Consider the following 20,348-nt stretch of genomic DNA (forward strand, 5'->3'; position numbering starts at 1 on the left):
GCCTTACAAGTTGTCACTTCTGTCTGCCTTTCACATTGCAAGTTCTTCCAGAGGAGGTACTTGATCTTATAATTGTAGTCTCCCTGATTCTGTCCTGGGTATTCAGTTGGTACTTATAGAGAATAAAAAGTTATCCTATATGATAATGGTTTTTATTATTAAAATTGTTCTGTATCGTGATGGATCATTTATGCCGCCTACATGATCCATTTCTTATCTACCTAGCTCTCCTGCTACAGATGTAATATTTGGTATAATTTTTATTTCAGACGTGAGATGGAAAAACAAATTCTGGGGCAAATCCATGGAAATTGTTCCGATAGGCACAACGCATGTGACTCTGCCCGCGTAAGTCCATCTGTGGTTTAGGACCTTCTGTGGTTTATAGAATTTAGGGCCGACATACAGGTTTAGAAACAGGACGCCCACTGTCCCCCAAGGCTTTGTGTGTCTGTTTCTTCCTTCTCATCTGTTTCACAGTAGGTTTAAATGGTCCTCATTTTGACAACCTCACATTTTCTTTCCCTGAAATGAAAATGCTTCCCAGAGACCAAAATTCCCGAAATAGGTGCTTTTAAAAAACTCATTTCCACTTTCTAACAAAATTAAGAATAGTGGTTTCTCTTTAACAGTGTTGTGCTCCCTCATTGTCAAAATTCCTTTTAAGAAGGATATGGCCTTGACCTTTCAGGGATTACTGATACTTACTCATGAAGCAAAAATGGTTATGAGAGTGGCCTCTGGAACCAGGCTACTGGGACCCATGGACTCACTGTGCAACTTGCTAATTGCAAGTCCTTGGGAAGTTACTTAACCTTTCTGGTTAGCAGTGCCCTCCTCTGTGAAACGGGGATGCTAAACCATCTGCTGCTGTGCAAATTTAACAGATAATATATGCAAAGTATGTAAAATAGTATTCAGTACATAGTATGTGCCAGATAAGTGTTTGGTCTTATGACTGTTATCCTCAGAATTATTATTTAACTCTGTAAGTAGTATCTGAATACTTTCTCATGGTAAAAGATTTAAGATCTCTGTATTTGTATACATGTGTATATGCACAGACACACATACATATGTATGTACCTGTATGTGTCTATATGGGTGTGAGTAGAGACAGCAAATTGTGAAAAACCCCTACTGCCACTTCCCTTTCCTACTTTGGTGACTTTAGACGAGTTACCTCTGGCTCTCAGTTTCCTCCTTGGTCAAAGGAGGGGGTGAGTTGTTCCAGGGGATCAGCAGCTGCTAGTAGAGCCTCCGGCTGCTTCTCGAGCACCCAAGTCTGATGGCCGTGGCCCTCCATGGTGTGCACACCTCCTCGGAGAGGGAAAGCTCAGGACGCCCAGCATGGCTTCAGTGCTCAGTCAGGGCTGGCTCCATAAATGAAGGAATGAGTAATGCATTAAGTGACTTGTAGTTAAAAATAGCAGTGCTTGTTTGCGTTTGCTGCTGGCTCTTCCAGGAATTGTTCCTCTCACCTTTTCCTCCTTTTTAGGTTTGGAGACCATTTTGAGTGGAACAAAGTGACCTCTTGCATCCATAACATCTTAAGCGGGCAGAGGTGGATTGAACACTACGGAGAGATCGTCATCAAGAACGTGAATGATGATTCCTGTCACTGCAAAGTGAATTTTATAAAGGTAACCTGGTGGGTCTGGGAGCTCTGATCCCGGAACGGCCTTGGCAGAGCTGTGGTCTCGGGGCACAGGGGGCTTGGGGAATTTTCCACCTTCCCTTTTGTGCCAGCAGATATGCAATGAGAGGGGCTCCCTGTTCCCAGCCCACCTTTCTCACCTGGATCAGGTTCACGGTTCTTCCTTCCACCCTTACTCCCCTATGGTCTGTCCCCAGGGCCGCAGCCAGAGGGGCCCTTGTGACATCTGTCATCAAGCTACAATACATTATGCTGAGTGAAATAAGCCTGACACAAAAGGCCAAATATTGTATGAGTCCATTCATATGAGGTACCTAGAGCTGTCAAAGTCATAGAGACAGAAAGTAGAATGGTGGTTGCCAGGGACTGGGGGGGAAGAAGGAATGGGGAGTTGTTATTTAATACAGAGTCTCAGTTTGGGAAGATGAAACATTTCAGGACCTATATACGGCGATGGTGGCACAACATTATGAATGTACTTTGTGCCCCTGAATTGTACACTTATACGTGATTAAAATGATCCATTTGGTGTCATGCATGTTTTACCACAATTTAAAAAAAAAGAAAGTCATGTTGTACTTGACCAAAATCCTCTAACAACGTCCATCTTTCTGAGTAAAACCCTGCCTTCTTACAATGGCCCACAAGCCCCTGCACCGCCTGCACGCCCCCCTTCGTCCCCCACCCCCACACACCCACCCTTGTGGCTCTCCAACCTAAACTCCTGCCACTCCCTCATCCCTTCCATTCCTCACCGTCCTCTGTCCACACTGGCCTTCTGTCTCTCTCTTCATTCATTTCCTTCTGCTTGGATTCTTCTCCCAGATCCTTCCTTTGCCTGCCCCATCTTGTGTCACTCTCCACGTGTCCCATTTTCTTAAAAGTGTTTGGGACTGTCTGCAGTTCGCTTGCTCGCCGTTGGCTCACTTGTTTATTCTCTCTTTCCCACCCCCTCCTCACCATTCCTGACTCCAGAAAAGCAAAGGCCTGGTCTGTCTTGCTCACGGATGTTGCCTGATGCCTGGCAATGGTGTCTGGCACCCAGCAGAGGCTCATGAATATTCACAGGATAAATGAACAGATTGGCTGATTGGCCTGAGGCGAAAACCATGGGATAGTCCGTGTACTTTTCCAACTGCCTTGATTGGAACCCTTCTCCCACCTTCTCCTCCTCTTGAGAGTCCCTCTCGCTCTTAAAAATCGTATGTTCCTAAAATGGCCTTAAAGTGTAACCCTACTCAGGAAATATTTGCATAGAATTAAGAGCAAAATCAGAAGTTGAGAGATTAGATTCTAACTGTAGAATTCACACGGTACCTCTCTGCATGACCTGTAGTTGGTGGAGGACATTATGGAGAGGTGGATTGGTGTCTTCCTTATACCCTGTAAGTCAAGCTGGGTTATAGTCAGACATAAAGCTAGTAGTCATTTGGGGTAAAATAATGCCTTTGAAAGTGTCATCTAAGCTCTCTGCAAAAAGAAACAAAAGGCAGCCTGGAGCAAGAATCTATGCACCTCTGATGCAGGTGAGAACCACCTACTTCTCAGCACTTTCTCCAAGGAAATGCGCTCAACTTCCATTTCTACCATCCACCTCTCGTGGCTACAAAAAGCTATTCTCCGGTTCTACCACTCACCCACTTAGAACTAGAGAATAGTTTTTTTGTAGCCATGAGAGATAAAAAGAATTAGAACATTGGATGCACTTCTGGAGTTGAAAGAAAATCTGAAAGCAGATGCAGCCATTACCTGTGGAACGTGGCTGCCGCCCTGTGTGGCATCTCATTGAATTGCCAGGATTGGATTTGGTGGCAAATATCTCTTAAGAGAAAAATCTGATTGAAGGCTTCAGATTAAACTTAAGAGCCTGGACAGTATTTGTATCCCTTTTCCCCATGTCTACATGACGTGAGAACTCACTTTTACATCTCTGATTCAGCTCTGAGATGCTGCTGTACTCCTCCCTTCCTCCCATTTTTACCCTAGACTTGGAATGGGGAAGCCAACCCACCAGAATGTGGCCTGGAAGTGCCACTCAACTTTATTGGTTTCCAAATATAGATTCTGTTTGGGCTGAAAATAGTACTAGGATTTTTGATTTATGGAGTAATGCCTTCTGTTTTATCCTCGAGATTTTTAGGGCAACCGGGTAACTGGGAGATTTGGGGGGGAAAATAAAAATAGACTCTAGAGAGTTGGAGCTCCCTCTGCTGGCCGCAATGTGGTACTATATAAAATCCACAAGGCTGGGCTGAACTGAGCTGAGCTGGTCTCAGACCAGGACCAAACTGCAGGGTGAATATGGGGTACCCTGAGTGGGTTGAACAGATCTAGTTTTGGAGAAAAAAGTAACAGGATAAACTGAAAATTGATTGGTTTACAGAGCAGCTTCCCTTGAATGATTTACAAAGGACTGTCTAGTTCCTTTAGAGAAAAAAATTATATAAGTTACATTTCTTTTAAATTGCAATAGTCCAAGCCACAGTGAGAGTCAGGGAACTACTGTTCCAGGGGAGGGAGCAACCACACTATTTGGCTGATGTATAAGAGCTGAGCCTTCCCTTCCTACATTGTATGTAGAAAAAGAACGGAAAAAAATGTAAAAAAAAGTATCGTACGCATAAAAAAATGTATCAAATGTTGATTGTTGGCTTGCAAACTGTAAATAAAGGGTTAGCTACTAATTTTTATTAAATAATTAAAAATGTGATTAAAAAAAAAGTTAGAACCCAGAACTAGCAAACTATATTCAGTGTAGAATTATCTTTATGGCTCTTTTACTTTCCCCCTTTTTTTTTTCCCCTTAATATCTGTAATAAGTTGACCCCAGAATACTAAACAGACAACTCTCATTTGAATCCTAGGCAAAATACTGGAGCGCTAACGCCCGTGAGATTGAAGGTACTGTATTTGACAAGAGTGGAAAAGCGGTGCATCGGCTATTTGGGAAATGGCACGAAAGCATCTACTGCGGTGGCTCGTCCTCGTCTTCTTGTGTCTGGAGAGCGAGTTAGTATCTGGGTTAATCAGCCCCAGGCCAGGGGGGTGAGGGGCATGGCCAGAGGAACTGCAGGTGGGCAGGCTCAGTGTCCACCAGTGTCTCCAGCCTGCTTTGGGCCGTATTTGAGCTACTGGCCCTTCTTTCATTCACCTGATCATATCTCAGACTCATGCTTATTGATGCCTCCATTGGGCTGGTGGGTCGAGGTACTTAATCCCAGAACCAAGCCATTGCTGATCCATGGTCACTCTATCTTCCAGTCAACACACATCATTCCTGTATCTGTTCTGGGCCCTAAGAAGGAATATCAGTGAAGTACAAGAAGTCGTTCTACAGTAGGACAAAGAGAAAACTGTTTCCAGAAAAGCGGAATGACCTGGGGGGGGGGTTCTACAAGAGTTAGGTATCCCCCAGATTCACCCAATTCCAGAAGGAGGCTGAGTCCTTGACGCAGCAGCTATGGGGAGAAGGATTAGGGAAACCAAAACTTCATAACAGATTTCCAGAGCATCTCAAGACTTTAGGTCATCTAATCTGATAAGTATGTTTCCAAGCCAGAGTCATATTATAAAACCATTGTTTTGAGAGACCACTCTTAGGATGCTTTAGGCTGATCAAAACAAAATAGGAAAATTATTCTAATAGTGGCTTAAACCATCGGATATGGGCTAATACTTAATAATAAGTGAGGGGGTGGGTGGCCCCAGGATTGTTGACAGGCAACTTACCTGTGTCAAGAGTACAGATAATTGAGGGCACATTCTGTCACTGCCAGTATGGCGGTGATATTTCCCCTCACGGATGCAAAACAATTGTCACGATTCAATATCATATCCCCACGTGGCAGCTCACCAAGCAGGGAGAAGGGAGGACAAAAGAGCTTTCTTTGCTTGTGCCTCTCTTTTCTCAGAAATGAAGTATTTCCTACGGTCCGCCAGCAAATGTGTCTTTACATTTTGTCGGCCTGATGTGGACCCAAACCCATCCTTGCACCAATCCTGGGCAACTGAGTAGGTGGAAGAGATTCTGTGGGTCAAGATTCATGCCCTGGGCAGGGCAGAATGCCACCTGACCAGAGCAGTTTCCTGTTAGCAAGTAAGAAAGGGAAGTGAATGTAAGGGAGGCAGCCAACAATGTCTCTTTCTATGCGTAAGCAGCCACATCTTCCTCCATCGCAGAGGTTGCCATGAAGCTAGAATGAATTGGCACCAGTAGCCGCCTTCCTAGCTTCAGAGGTTCAGAGGCAGGCATGAGAGTCTGCCCGTGACACATTCACTCTCCTTTGCTTAAAGGATTTATCACAGATGACAGTTACCATCCTCTCTGGATGTTAAAGTAATACATTGACGAAAGAACACTGCATCGGCTGTTATTCTTGTTGATGTTATTCACTGAGTTTTTATCTTCACCTTGGCCTTCTGAGTACCCCTGGCCCTTCTTCAAGAAAAACCACTGTCTTCACTCTGACGGACAGGGACAGGGTGGATTTTTGAAGGCCCATTGGGAAGCTTTGATATTCTTTCCATGCTTAGAACACATGGAGAATTAGACCTAGAATTTGACCGTAAAAGGACTTCTGAAGCTTCAAAAAATGGTCTGCAGAAAAGTTCACGGAAAGCATTTGTGTTTGCATATGTGTACAATCAGAGCTCAGGCTCTCCATGGGTTTTGTTAGTCTACATTTGATTTACCCAATATGTAAATGTAGGTATTTTCAGCTGGCATTTAAGTTAGGGCACTCACTATACCTGCATTCAACAGCTTGGGCTGCTATAACAAAATATCACACACTGGGTGGCTTAAATAACAGAAATTTATTTTCTCACAGTTCTGGAGGCTGGGAAATCAAAGCTCAAGGTCCTGGCAAATTGGGTTCTGGTGAGGGATCTCTTCCTGGCTTGCAGGCAGCCGCCAAATCTGGGCCCCACCGCTCCGACCTCGTTTAACCCATCATGATGTCCTTAGAGACCCTATCTCCAAATACAGCCATACCGGGAGTGGAGCTCCGACATGGGAATTTGGGGAGGACACAAACATTCAGTCCATAACATTCTGCCCCTGGCCCCCCAAATTCATGTCCTTCTCACGTGCAAAATATATTTATTCCATCCCAATAGCCCCAAAAGTCTCCATTCATTTCAGCATCAACTCTAAAGTTCAAAGTCTCATTTAACTGTCGTCTAAATCAGGTATGGGTGAGACTTGAGGTTCATCCTCTCCAACTGTGAACCTCTGAAACCAAAATGTGCTTCCAAAATACACTGGTGGAACAGGCGTAGGCTAGACATTTCAAAAGGGAGAAGTAGGAAAGAAGGAAGGGGTGACAGGCCCCAAGCAAGCCGAAAACTAGCAAGGCAAATGCCATTCGATCTTAAGTCTCCAGAATAATCCTCTTTGGTTCAATGCCCAGTCCTCTGGGCCCATTGGGACAGTGGCCCTGCCCCCAAGGGCCCTAAGGCTCTGGGTGGTGGCAGCCTGGCGTGTTGAAGCTGCAGCAGAGGCCCCACCCTTTAGAAGGTGGAGGCTGCCTTGCCCCCTGGGCCTGTGGTAGTTTGGGCCTATGGTGGGAGGGGCAGCCTGAGGATCTCTGAATCACTCGCAGAGTTATTCTTCCCTGCTCTTGAAGGATAGCACATGTTTGCAGCTGGGTAGCTCTGTGGTCCCATCCTGCAGAGTAACAGGACCAACAGTCTATTTTCTCTGTCCCCTTTAGTTCCAGGTGGCAAAGTTTCTGCCAGTATCATACATCTCTGTTCCTGGCTTCTGCTAAGACGGTTTTAAATGAAAATATGTAAGATTTGGAGAGGCAAGAGATAATGAAGAGAAGGGCAGGTGTGGGAGAAAAGAATAACGTTTATTGACCACTTGTTAGAGGTTCAGCACTATTTTAGGTGCTAGACAGAGTTTCAGGAGAATTTGCCATCACTTAAATGAAAAATGGACTCTCTAGAGTGCATGTCTTGTTAGTCAGGAAAAATGGACATAGAGTTCTTTTTAACATGTTTATTTTGGTAACAAATTATTTTTGTAGTTTAAACTGTATAGAAACTTCACGGCATTTTGTAAATTTGCTGTATGACTACACAAAGAAGGCTTTATCCTTGTAGGTAGAAGAAAATTTATAGAGAAGAAAATTTAGAGAGAAATATTCAGCCCTATCTGTTAGCCAGAATATTTTAATAGAAATGGAAGAGTTTAGAGCTGAGAGAAAAGAATTATAGCTAATCTCAGATGAAAAAGGTGGAGGAATTAACATGTAACATAAATGAAATGCAAGTTACGGATGAATGATCTCTTTTTCTTTCAGATCCCATGCCAAAAGGCTATGAACAATATTATGGCTTCACACAGTTTGCACTAGAATTAAATGAAATCGATCCGTTGTGTAAATCTTTCTTACCACCTACTGACACTCGATTTAGGCCAGACCAAAGGTAAGGATTTTTCAAAGATCTCCAAAGATGTAAAACTTTTTATGAAGTCTTATTAACAACTCGCAGGCCACCAAAGGAGCCTAAGAGAGATAGGCAATGTCGTCAGGAGTAGAGGTCCAGGGGAATTTTATGCAATCAGGTGGAAAGAACGGACTCCAACTTAGATCTGTGTGTGGCATGACTTTTATTCATCAGTAGAGCCCATTTCTATTGAAATGTCAAGAAAAGGTGTTTATTTTTAAGAGATTAAGCGCATGCAAAAAGAGTAAAAAAGCATCCCGTTCCCCCGACCTCTTGAATTTCAATGATTTTAGTGCACTGAGACCTAACTTCTGATTCTTTGTTTGCTGCTAACACGCTGTGTGACATATGATAAGTCTTTTAATTTTTCTCAGCCTCAGTGTCCTACTCTGTAAAATGGAAAGAATAATCTCTTCCCTAAGACCTTTCCAATAAGACTCAAAACCCAGAAGGAAAAAAGAAAGGTAAAATTTGACTTTATTTAAAAAAACACACGTACACACACACACACACACACACACACACACACAGCAACACCCTTCTTCATGGCAAAGCAAATAAAATCTATACCCAGAGTCAGAAGACAAATGACAAACTGAGAACTCTGTATTTGCAACTCATTTCCTGAATTGATTCTAGAAATAAAGATCCACCCTTTATAACAAAATGGACATAGGAAGATGGACAGTTCCTATGAACTAAGAAAGACAGATATCCCTTAAATATGTGAAAAGATGCTCCATCTCACTCAAAGGAATGGAAATTTTTCAAGCCACATTGACATATCATTTCCTAACTTCTCAGATGACAAAGGTTCAAAATTTGATGTACTCTGAGGTTATGGGGAAATGGCACACTAATATCACTGCTGATAGGAATATAAATCCCTATAGAGGACACTTTGCTTATATCTGTATTACAAACTAACCCTGTCACCCAGCAATTTCACTTCTAGAAATTTCTCTTTACAGGCATACTAACGCATATGCAGAGTGACAGGTATACATGGTCATTCGTTGTGGCATTAATTGTAACATTAAAAAATGGGTAACATTCCAAAAGTCTAGCAATAGGAAATGGTTTAAATAAATTCAGGTATAGCCACACAATTGAACATTATACAGCTATTAAAAAAAAACATAAAGATGTCTATGTGCTACCACCAGAGAACTCCAAGATGTATTGTTAAGTAAAAAGTAAAACAAAATAAGAAACCAAGGTATAGACAGTATGTGTAGCATGCTAGCGTTTATGTTGTAAAAAGGAAGGGACGGGAATAGTAATGTTTGCTTATATACACATAGAAAGAATCTCTAGAAGAATACACTAGAAACTAATAGTGGGTTACCTGTCTGGGGGGTGTGAAGGTGGGTGGGATGGAGAGGAAATAGGTAGAATTAGAGACAAGGAAGAGAAGGAGACTTTACTGCAAATTCTTTTTTATAGCTATAATTTCTTGCACCGTGTATATATCACCAATTCAAAAAATAATATTTTTCCTAACTACCTCAAAATATTGTTTTAAGGGATGAAGAGGGAGGAAAGCATTTGGAATATCTAGTTTGGACACGTGCAATTTCAGTAGTAATGATTGTTCTATTTTCATGGAACTCATATTCCTTTATTTTTTCCCTTATGCCTCAGGTTTCTAGAAGAAGGGAACATAGAAGAAGCTGAAATGCAAAAGCAGAGGGTTGAACAGCTACAGAGAGAAAGGCGGCGGGTCTTAGAAGAAAATAACGTGGACCACCAGCCGCGGTTTTTCAGGTGTGTATCCAGATTGTGTGGCTCATTGGCTGATAGGTCCTGGTGACACCTGATGCCTCTGATATGAAGAGAGTGAATATGTGTGTCGCCTCCTTAAATACGAGCATTTTCTATATTTTTCCTGCTTCGGAGTGGTGAAAGCTCCCTTCTGTGGGCGGGCCTGACTTGCTATGGACTCTTGGCTCTGGGCTGTCCCTTCCTCTGTCCTCTGCAGCAATGGTGTCTTCTTGTTTTGCATCCTTCACTCTTACCCAGCTGCCTCTCAGCGCCTCACCCCATGAGTTTGCAGAGGAGGTGTTCAGTAAGTGTCGGTGCAAGAAGCAATGAGACCGCCCGAGCCTGGCTCTCCATACCAAGCCAGCTTGTTAAATCTGTGTCTGAGACTAGTCACCCACCTCGGTGTATTTTACAGAGTGACAGAGATAATATATGATCACCTCATTGGTTATCAGAATGGAAAGTCCAGGTAGTCTGATTCGGGACTGCAGAAGTTCCAATGTACCTTGGCTTGGATTTGGAACATGTGCTATTCATTTTAAAATAAGTTGCCCAGAAGGTCTTGCTAAAGAAAGACTTAAAGCTGTAGAATGGGGCATCAGAAATCATCAGCTCCCCTCACCCGCTCTTTTATTTTAACTGAGAACAAGCAAAGGCTCAGGGAACAGAGGTGAAGGACCCAGTGGAATGTCCCAGACTGGGGCCTTGCTCTTTGACTACCAGGCCAGGGCTTTATATGGTTTTAGCGACTTGGTTATTCATTCATTTTTTAAAAGTCAACAATAAAGCAGGCACAAGTAAAGAAACCACAGGCTCCTGCCTTACCCCTTCCACCCAGTGTTGCTTTCAGGACAAGCAGACTTCGGTTGTTGTTTAGGGGGATATTTTTGGTTGACAGTATTTTTTAATGAGCAACAGAAACACTTGTAGGAGTCAGTAGTTACTAATCTATCATAGAAGCAATGTTGAAAACAACCTCCTCAATGCCCACCAGTAGGGTGCCTGTTAAATTGTGGTCCATCCCTACAATGGAATATTGTGCAACTGTTTTTAAAAAATGAAGACTCTCTTGCTGACAGAGTCACTGAACTTTTTCAATAAAGGGAAAATGGTAAAAATAGTTGGCCTTGCAGGCCATAAGGTCTCAGTAGTGATTACTCAGCCCCACTGTGCAGCACGAGAGTGCCCATAGATAATACTTAAACAAATGGGCATGGCTGTGTTCCAGTAAAACAGTATGCAAAGAGAGGCAGAAGGCTGGGATTGGCCTGTGAGCTGTAGTTTGCTGACCTTAATGTGACAATGGAAAATAATCTCCAATATATACTATTATGTGAAAAACTCAAGGGGTAGGACACCATACAGTGTAAAAAAATGGAAGTGGGGCGGACTGTGTGTGTGTGTGTGTGCACGTGCATGAAATTTCTCTGAAAGAATGAAGCCAATAAGATTATTGCCTCTGAGGAAAAGAACGAGGAGGCTAGGACATACGGGTAGGAAGAAAACTTGTAGTTATCCACCCTTTTGTACCTTCTGAATTTTGATTTATATAATATGTTATCGATTCAAAGACGAGTGAACCAAGGCGATTTTCTCCAGACTGTTATTATGGCTTCCCATTCCTTTTCTTTTTATAAGTTTGAGAAGTCCAAGTCAGAAGGAACAAAATGGTTTCCAGGCTTCTGGCTCCCTCCCAGCTCCAGTACTGGACTGTTAGGGATATTTCATGCATGTGACAATGATAATGGGGGACGGGGGTAGGAGGAGGGAAAGGAAGAGAGAAAATAGGATAATATTTTTAAGAACCTTCAAGACATTCTTTCGTCTTTCACAGGAAATCTGATGATGATTCTTGGGTGAGCAATGGCACCTATTTGGAACTTAGGAAAGATCTTGGCTTTTCCAAACTGGACCATCCTGTCTTGTGGTGAAAAAGGAAAGAACGATACATCCTTGCACTTCTCCTGTGTTTGCTTTCTGAAGCCACAAACGTGTGTCTATATAACAGATATTTTCTAGAATGATCACTTGTGCTTAGCTTAGCATTGTATTTAATTATGTATTTTCTTCAGGAGGTTTCTTTACAATTTCAAATGTTATCACAATTGTTTATATGAATGTGGAACACCTTGATATTTCTTTTTATATATAAACTATTTAATAAAAATGAAAGATTGAATGTTAACGTGTGGGTTGAGAAAGAAGCTTTAACACTAATTTTCCAAAGGTTAGGAAAATTGAAATTAAATTGATGCCTTATACAATTAAGTTGGAGAAGACAAAAATCCATCTCTCCCAGGTGCATTAAGAAATAAGAATACCCAGGGTGACTCATGTGTAAGCTACCCAAGTTTAATTTGGTAGCTCAGATCTCTTTTTGCCTCAGACAGCTCTTGAACTGCTCAGACAGAACAATTCTGCTGGTGCTGGAGTCTGGAGAATATTTACATTTACATTTTGGTGGTTGAGAGGATAGTATAAGTTTAGTGAATGTATGTTTTTATATGAGGTGCATATGGCACCTTCCTGGTTAGAAAGCATTTGAGCTCATCCGTCCCTATAGTTTTCTTGCCTTGTGTGTAAAATTATACCGTTACTCAGAGAAATTGTGGGTGATCCCATTAATTAAATGTCATAATGAAATCCCAGAGAGGCAGTCGGAAATTTCTCCTTAGTGACAGCTGAATCCCTGACAAGTTAAGAAACTATTTTCTGCTTCCCACCCCACCCCTAGCTTCCCGTCCTGTGTTTGACCACCTCTCTGTTGAGTGTGGAATGTCCCAGTTTTAGTATAAAACATACAGCACATTCCACAAGCACCTTGACTTTGTAAAAAAGTTCAGCAAAATAACTGATTTAAAATACTGTTTTGGTATTTTCTACCTCTTAATAAGCACCATATTTTAGATCTTGTATAAAAAGTTTGACCATCTGCCTTATAGACAATTGTAGAGAATTGTTCTTCCTTTGTGTTGTATTCTGATAAAGCTTTAAATGTCTTATCCCTTTCTTACACTTTCTTTTTATATCACTATTTTGTGAGTTTTGCAGCAGTCTTGAATAACACAGATTATAACTACAGAAAGGGGAAACTTTGTCTTTTTAAATGTGTTATTTCAAATTACAATATAAAAATGTGTGCAGTCGTTAAATTGTGTTATCAAAGCAATTCAAACTTCTGCCCAGATTACATTAAAACCAAAGCCTAATTTTTAAGCCTTTTACTCCATAATAATTATCCATAATAATTCTATGGAGTATCAAGTAAAATGGTGTGGTAAAAATATTTCTCCCCAAAACCTTTTTAGATATTTAAGTAACTTCAAAGCATATAGAATGCTATGAATAAAAAGTAGAATAAATAACAGAAAAAAAGAATGCATGATTTTTCAGTGTCACACCAAATAACCAGTTTTGCATTTTCAAAATGGAGAGTTATGGAAAGTGTGTCAGTAGCCTTTTGGAATCTGCAAGTGACTAGCTTTTTAAAAACAATAAATGCATTCACTCAATATTGCGTTCATCCATTCCATTTTATCAAGATATCAAAATGAACACAATGTTAATATCGTTTCCATTTCTAAGCCTTTAAATAACACGTTCTTTGGTCTGTGCTTTGTTCTTTTCTTTTCAAGCATGTATCCAAATTCTGCTCACAGACAGGAAGAAGAAGATTGTGTATTTAAGGGTACTCAAGGGGGAAGCGAATCTAGTTTTCATAATGTGAACGTAAATGTAGATTTTTAGTAATATTGACTGTTAAATAAGCCTGCTCCAGAAGCTGGCTCAAAAAAAACCCAAACCAAATAAATAAATAAAAATGAAGTGTGCAGCCTGAACGGATGTAGCTTTGTCATGCAGTATTTGGAAATTCTTTGTCTCAATGTTATTATTTCAATTGACATTATGCTTCATTTTGGAATTACAAGGATAAATGGACCAACTATCATCTTTGTAGTCATTTTATTTGAGATGGGGGGGAGGTTAGAACATGATACAGAACTATATTCAAATTTTGAAATCTACATCTGTACCAGCATCTGTAAAGGACTTTTCTGATATTTGAACAGCTTGGTGATGCATCCTGATATTATAATTTTAAAACTACCTTGAGGGGGAAATGGCTTCTTTTTCTTCTTCAGTCCCTATTCTCAAAAGCACTTTCCCACCTAATTTGTAATTCAATGGCATTTTATATTTTTAAGATGAAGAAAACAGAAACATGGCAGTGTTTGGGAAGAATCGAGACAAAAAGTAATTTTTCTGGACTTTGAATCCCCTGATTAACTAACACCAATCAATACACCATTTGAGACACATGTTTTAAACTCAATTTTTAGTCCTGACATTCTACTCCAAATTTATGGTGAATGACAAAGATATTCTTAGAAGGAAGACTTTGTGTGGCCTTTCACATGTCCGTGTGGCCACTGTTGCGGACCCCAACCTGCAGGAGAAGGCCACAGTCCCGAGGTAGCCAGGCAGCAGATCACCTCCCTCCCAGGGCCCCAAATCCTAAGTTGGTATTTCCCTGAGTCAAATGTATTCATCAAAGTCTCAGTGCAGTCCACCTCCCGGAAGCCAGGCTGGTTCTGGTACTAATTAAACAATTCACTTTGGTACAACAGTCCAGTTATGTATCAAATCCCCAGAATGTCTGAATAAGTCCCACAGTCTTCGTGTGCTTCCCATGGGACACTCTAGGAGAGAAAAATACGAAAACCAATTTTTTTAAATGTTGACTTCATTTGGGCTGCGGCTTTTCTTATATTCTGTTTTGAATGACTTCCCATAAATCATTTGCTTGGGCTTCGAGCACTGTCCTTTATCTGTATTTTCCAGGTTTATGATGAGTAGTCTTGTTCTACTATTAATAATGTCAACCCTAAAAGAAAAAAAATAAACTACAAAGTGTTTATTTGGCTGTGGAAATTTGTCGTAGGTCTACTACACGTTCTCTAACTTATTATATTCCTTCCAGATATCATAGAATTTCCTCAGATCTTTTAGTTATGAGTAGAAGCAATAAGAAGTTGTTCTTATGATCTTAGGAATAATAGTTCCAATGTATTGGCGTAATTTATTTGAATGTCTTTAATTTTGATACTAACATCTGCATAAATCTATTTTTGCTACCAGATGATAGCTATTTTCACGTGTTCAATTTTCCTCTGCATTGTATTAATCTGTGACTCGGTGTTAGTCTTTATTTTTCTGTGTTGGAAATATGTATCCCATAAGTACCTGCAAATCATGAAGCCTGAAATGCAAACCATTTTTGGCGACTTTGGTTTTGAGGAACGTAATGATCAGAAGTTGCTAATGTATTTTATTTGTGATGATTTTATCTTCCTCTGTTACCCACAGAGGATACTATTTTTTTAATGGATATTTGTAAATCTTCCATCTAACCATTTATACGATTCTTTTCTGTTCCACCCATCCCCATATGCTTCTCCCAAAAGACGAATTTGTTTATCCCCCTCATGTAGCTAGTTGACTGTGAATAAATAACATGGAAAAGGCCACCGTTGTCTTTGTTTTTTTTTCCCCCCCCAGATTAATGGGTATATGTGGCTGCTGAAAGGGGACAAAGCAAGGCTCTTTTGAGGAAGAAACACATCAGGTTACCCAAAGTGGTGGGGGTTGGAAATAATATCCTGAGGCATAAAGAAACTTGGACATCATAAGTTGCCATACTTTTCATCCCAACATTTCCAAGGTGTACTACAAATGTAGGTCCCCAGCCCTTAGCCCTGGGAAGCTGAGGCAGCTGGGACCTCAGACAGTCAGTCCCCAAGGGCCCCTTCTGTTTATTCCAGCACGCTATGGAAATAGCATTATTTTCTGTGTGTGCTAACAGAAAAAAGGAGCATGCTTAATATTCATACCAATTTAATGGCCTTTACGAATGACTGACTCATCTCCTCCCACACTTAGGGTGTGCCCTTTGCAATGCCAGAACACTCTTAGCCTTCACTGAAGTTCCACTGGATTCAGTTGATATATTTTGTGATGTTATATAATGCACAGAATTGCAGAGTTCCACACATAAAGTCATATCTCTGCATCCCTAAAAACACGAAAGAGACAACCAAAAGCAATTCATGAACCTTGTTTAAATTCTGGCTTAAAAGAAAAATAAGCTATAAAAGACACTTTGAGGACCATTAGTGAAACTTGCATATAAACATATGAAATTATTGCTAATTTTTACACTCACACGGTTTTCCTGAAAATAAGACCTAGCCAGACAGTCAGCTCTAATGCGTCTTTTGGAGCAAAAATTAATATAAGACTAGGTATTATATTATATTATATTATATTATAATATAGTAAAATAAGACTGGGTCTTATATTAATGTTTCCTCCAAAAGACACATTACAGCTGGTTGTCTGGTTAGGCCTTACTTTTGGGGAAACACAGCATATGTGTTGTGACACTACCTGTAGATCTCAATCAAATATGCCATCAAAGGAGGACCATTTTCCAGCATTATTCGAAAGAATGTGTTATGGACACTAAAGGAGATCTTTAAAGGCAATCTCAGAATATTTTAACATGTGGGCCATCATTGGAATAGGAATTAAAGCATCCTCAGGCGTTGACTTTGAGGCGGCCATAAAATTTGGAGGTACAAGTTCCAGGCCACTAGTTTAGAAACTTAGTCATATTATCTCTGGTCATACCAACAAAACACCAGCATTAACATAGTTAACGTCCGTCAGTGACCAGCAAATCAGGACATCAACTGTCCTAGTCGACACCAGGCAAAGGTGTCTTATTAGTTGGGTCTCTGCAGGAAACAGATTCCAGCGCCTATTGGAGTTCAAGAGACTTAAATGAAGGGGCTACGAGCGGAGATGTGAGCAAGTTTAAAGCACGTTAGCTACAGCTGGAAGTTGTTCCGACCCCAGGAGGGAAGACCCATTAGGGGCTGTAGTTGTGGAGGGACATGCAGCCTCTGCCAGAACATCCAGACCGGAGTAAATGAGAACTGTCTCAACCTCTGTCCCCTTCAGCCTCCATCCTCCCTGGGAACCCCAATGAGCACGGGGAGCCACCCTCCCCAACAGAGTAGTTCTTAGAACTCAGCCTTGGGTAGGGGGAGGGCTCAGCAAGGCTAAAACAAGCACCTGGACTCTACATTCACCAGAATAGTTCACATCTCAGCTTCTAGAGAAATTTACGGTAAGTAAATGGGCTTAAGGGCCATTTTTTTCTTTTTTGGAGAGGTTAGAATTTGTTAAATTATTTTGGCTCGCAGTTATTTTACCAAGGATGAATTAACTGTGCTCTTAAAAAGTCTTTGGCTCTCCATGATATTACTGTTGTAACATTTTTAATGAGCTAAGGGCAGCTTCTCTTCCTTATTAAATGCCATAATTTAAACAGCAGACTGGGAAAGATATCAAGTTCGGCAGGGATTCTCAAATTTGGCTAATGTCCTGGGGGTAATTTTAGACACACACACACACACCACCACCACCACCACCACCACCACCACCACCATCACACACACGCTTTCCCCAGGTGGTTCAGACCCAGACAGTCCCCCATATTTTGTTGACCAGCATTTGCTCACTACTGAGCTGGGACGCCACGTTCTAATTTCATGATTATTCTAGGACTATAAAAGTGTCATGTGGGTAACAACTACGTGTTCCTTTTCATGAAATTGTGTAGGTTGCTTTTGTAGTATCTTTGAAAGGTAAAGATAGGAGCCCGCCATCTCTTCCCCCTATGACACCTCATGGGGCTTTAAGAGGGGCTTGAAGACAGGAAGCAGCCAGCAGTGGCTGTGATGGATTCTTTAAAAAAGACTTAGTGGGCCAGGAATGGTCCCAGACACTGAGAACACACACTCCTCTGTGTTGAGGAGCGTTTAGTCTGGAGGAAGCAGGTGGGTCCGTCAGCAACCACAGTGTGGCAAGAAGGCTCCGTAACAGAGGACACCCGGGTGATGAGGAGCGAGGTGGCAGAGCTCGACCAAGCTGCGTTCTGACAGGAACTGAGAGGCGGGAAAGACCGCAGAGAAGAGACAGTGATGAGAATGAGAGAATTTGGCCACCAGAGAAGGATTGTTTCCAAATCCAGTTCCTTCTGCAATAGAATGAGATGCAAACCGTGTGATCCCAACACCTCTGTCCCTTCTCAGTTTAAATACTTGTTCTCTAACGTTGTTCCAAAGTTTTCCTCAGGCCTTTGAACCTGACACAGGCTGTTCAATGGCTGGAAAAGAACCATGGGATGGGACTTGGGAAACCTAATTCTAGTTAGTGGCAAGACCTTGGGTCTTGAATTACACACATGAATTACACACTGGTTCCTCTCCATGCCAGTTAAGCCACAACACTGCTTCCCAACTAGTGTCACAATGAAATTTTTGATGTGTCACAATATCCCCTGTTTCCTCAGACTGGAGCCGTGAGACAAAGGGTGGGGAATGGAGGCAGGCAGCGCTCAGATGCCCAAGGGGACCAGAGGAGGCTAAGGAAATGATGCCCAAGGACCCCACTCTTCTCTGTCTGCTGCAAAATCACATAAGCCGCCACCTCCAGGGTTTCCCCCATTAATATATCCAAACAGTCTTAGTGAGAGGGCGGGAGGCCACGTCAGAGAAACCTGAGAGGTTGATCATCCATCCAGAAGTGACTGAGCATTAGCAGAGCAGACTGTCTAAATGATCTGATTAGACTAAATATGGTTATTTAAAATTTTTATTGTGGTAAAATATACATAGAAGTGTACCATGTTATCTATTCTTAAGTGCACAGTTCAGTGGCAGCAAGTGCGTTCTCATTGTGCGACCATCACCGCTCTCCATCTCCAGAACTTTTTCATCATCACATACAGAAATTCTCTATCCCTTTAGACTAAGCGTTCAACAAAATTGGACCTCGAGTTCATTTTGTCTTGCTAACCAATCGGGGAAGGGCTCTTGAGGAAGACGAGGTCAGTTACTGACAAGGTGAAAGCATTGTGTTTTTCTCCCTTGTGAGTTAGAGTGTGTGACCCGACCACGGAAGCCTCCCGCCAGCGCCATGTGGGCAATCCCCATTTGACAGAATAGTTTGCTGAGGACCAGAAGTTAAGTGACTTGAGCAAATTCTCACAATTCGGTGATAGCATTACTGGGACATAAGCATGTGTCTGACTTGTTTCCAAATCCAGTTCCTTCTGTTACACAATGAGATGCAAACAGTGTGACCCCAACACCTCTGTCCCTTCTAAGTTTAAATACTTGTTCTCTAACTTTGTTCCAAAGTTTTCCTCAGGCTTTTGAACCTGACACAGGCTGTTCAATGGTTGGAAAAGAACTATGGGATGGGACTTGGGAAACCTAATTCGAGGGGGTAGGTCACTTACCCTCTGCAAATCTCATTTAGCCCCGATAGCAAATGGGCAGATTATCATTAAAGATCTCTCTATGCTGCCATTCAGTAAGCTCAAGATTAGGTGGAAATGTTCTTTGGTCAATCATCAAATATTCATTCACTCCTTCCCATCCATTCTCTAAGCTGAACACAAAACACATGCCAGACAGCTCCCTCCTGGAGCTTGCAGAATCTGCCCTAAATTATTCTTTTCTATTTTACCCTGAAAATGGGAATTATTTAGCTGTATGGAAGAATTACATTGCAGGGGGTTAGAAAATCCTGTCAGCTTCTGAATCACTGTACATTTATGGGATCAAAATTCTCCGAGTGAGCGATGCTGCAAAGCCTGTTGATATGATCCTTTGCCTGTACACAGCCAGCAATACAGGAAATACAGGAAAGAGGAAACAAAGTAATGTTTCTGTTCTCCTGGAGCTTAGAATCTAGTGGGGCAGAGAGTGAGGGGCAGAGACAATGAGCACATACACAGATCAGAGTGTGGTATGACAGGTGTGAAAGTGCTATGGAGAAACATACCCAAGGAAGGTGTGGAGGAAAGACTAAAGGACGTTGCTATGTTGTTATACAGAGTGGTAGGGAGGGTTTCACAGATCCAGGACTTGAAGGAACTTGAAGGCAGAGCATTCTGGGCTGAGGGAACAGCAAATACAAGCCTGAGGCCAGGGTGCGTGTGGCAGGGTTTGGAAGGAGGCCAGTGTAGGTGGAGCAGCCTGAGTGGGAGTAAATCAAAATTAGGGCAGGATGATGCTTGGGGTCAGAGGACTTACGTGGCTTGTACTCTGAGTGAGATTGAAAGTCAATAAAGGGTTTTGAACTAAGGAATGACATGATTTGACTTATGATTTCAAAGGGTTATCTGGCTGCCTGGTGGAGACTGGGGGGCACAGGCACAAACAGGCAGCCCCATTTGAAGGTGATCGCACTCATCCAGAGAGAGATGGTGGTGGTTTGGACCAGGATGGAAGTCGTGGAAGTAGAGGGAAGCAGAAAGAAACTGGAAATGTTTTGATGGTGGAATCAAAGCATTCAGCCACTCAGAGATAGGCTGATGGGAAGGATTTGGGAGTTG

The 20,348-nt window shown here is 41.8% G+C and overlaps 1 protein-coding gene across 4 annotated transcripts in view; it reads left to right on the forward strand.

Annotated features, from left to right (window-relative positions):
- OSBPL3 (oxysterol binding protein like 3) overlaps positions 1 to 14,438 on the forward strand; it is a 161,275-nt gene extending 146,837 nt beyond the window's left edge. For 3 of the 4 annotated variants that reach the window (XM_033088445.1, XM_033088446.1, XM_033088447.1), the window contains exons 18-23: positions 270 to 348; positions 1,499 to 1,643; positions 4,522 to 4,666; positions 7,966 to 8,092; positions 9,758 to 9,880; positions 11,712 to 12,056. In XM_033088445.1, the coding sequence (XP_032944336.1) occupies positions 270 to 348; positions 1,499 to 1,643; positions 4,522 to 4,666; positions 7,966 to 8,092; positions 9,758 to 9,880; positions 11,712 to 11,808 (716 nt within the window). In that variant the 3' untranslated portion in view covers positions 11,809 to 12,056. Of the gene's footprint in view, positions 1 to 269; positions 349 to 1,498; positions 1,644 to 4,521; positions 4,667 to 7,965; positions 8,093 to 9,757; positions 9,881 to 11,711 lie in introns of all 4 variants that reach the window. The other variant, XM_033088448.1, reaches the window with a different exon arrangement.
- Positions 14,439 to 20,348: the final 5,910 nt, after the last annotated feature.

Source organism: Rhinolophus ferrumequinum, chromosome 20 (genome assembly GCF_004115265.2).
Source record: "Rhinolophus ferrumequinum isolate MPI-CBG mRhiFer1 chromosome 20, mRhiFer1_v1.p, whole genome shotgun sequence".
Lineage (NCBI taxonomy): Eukaryota > Metazoa > Chordata > Mammalia > Chiroptera > Rhinolophidae > Rhinolophus > Rhinolophus ferrumequinum.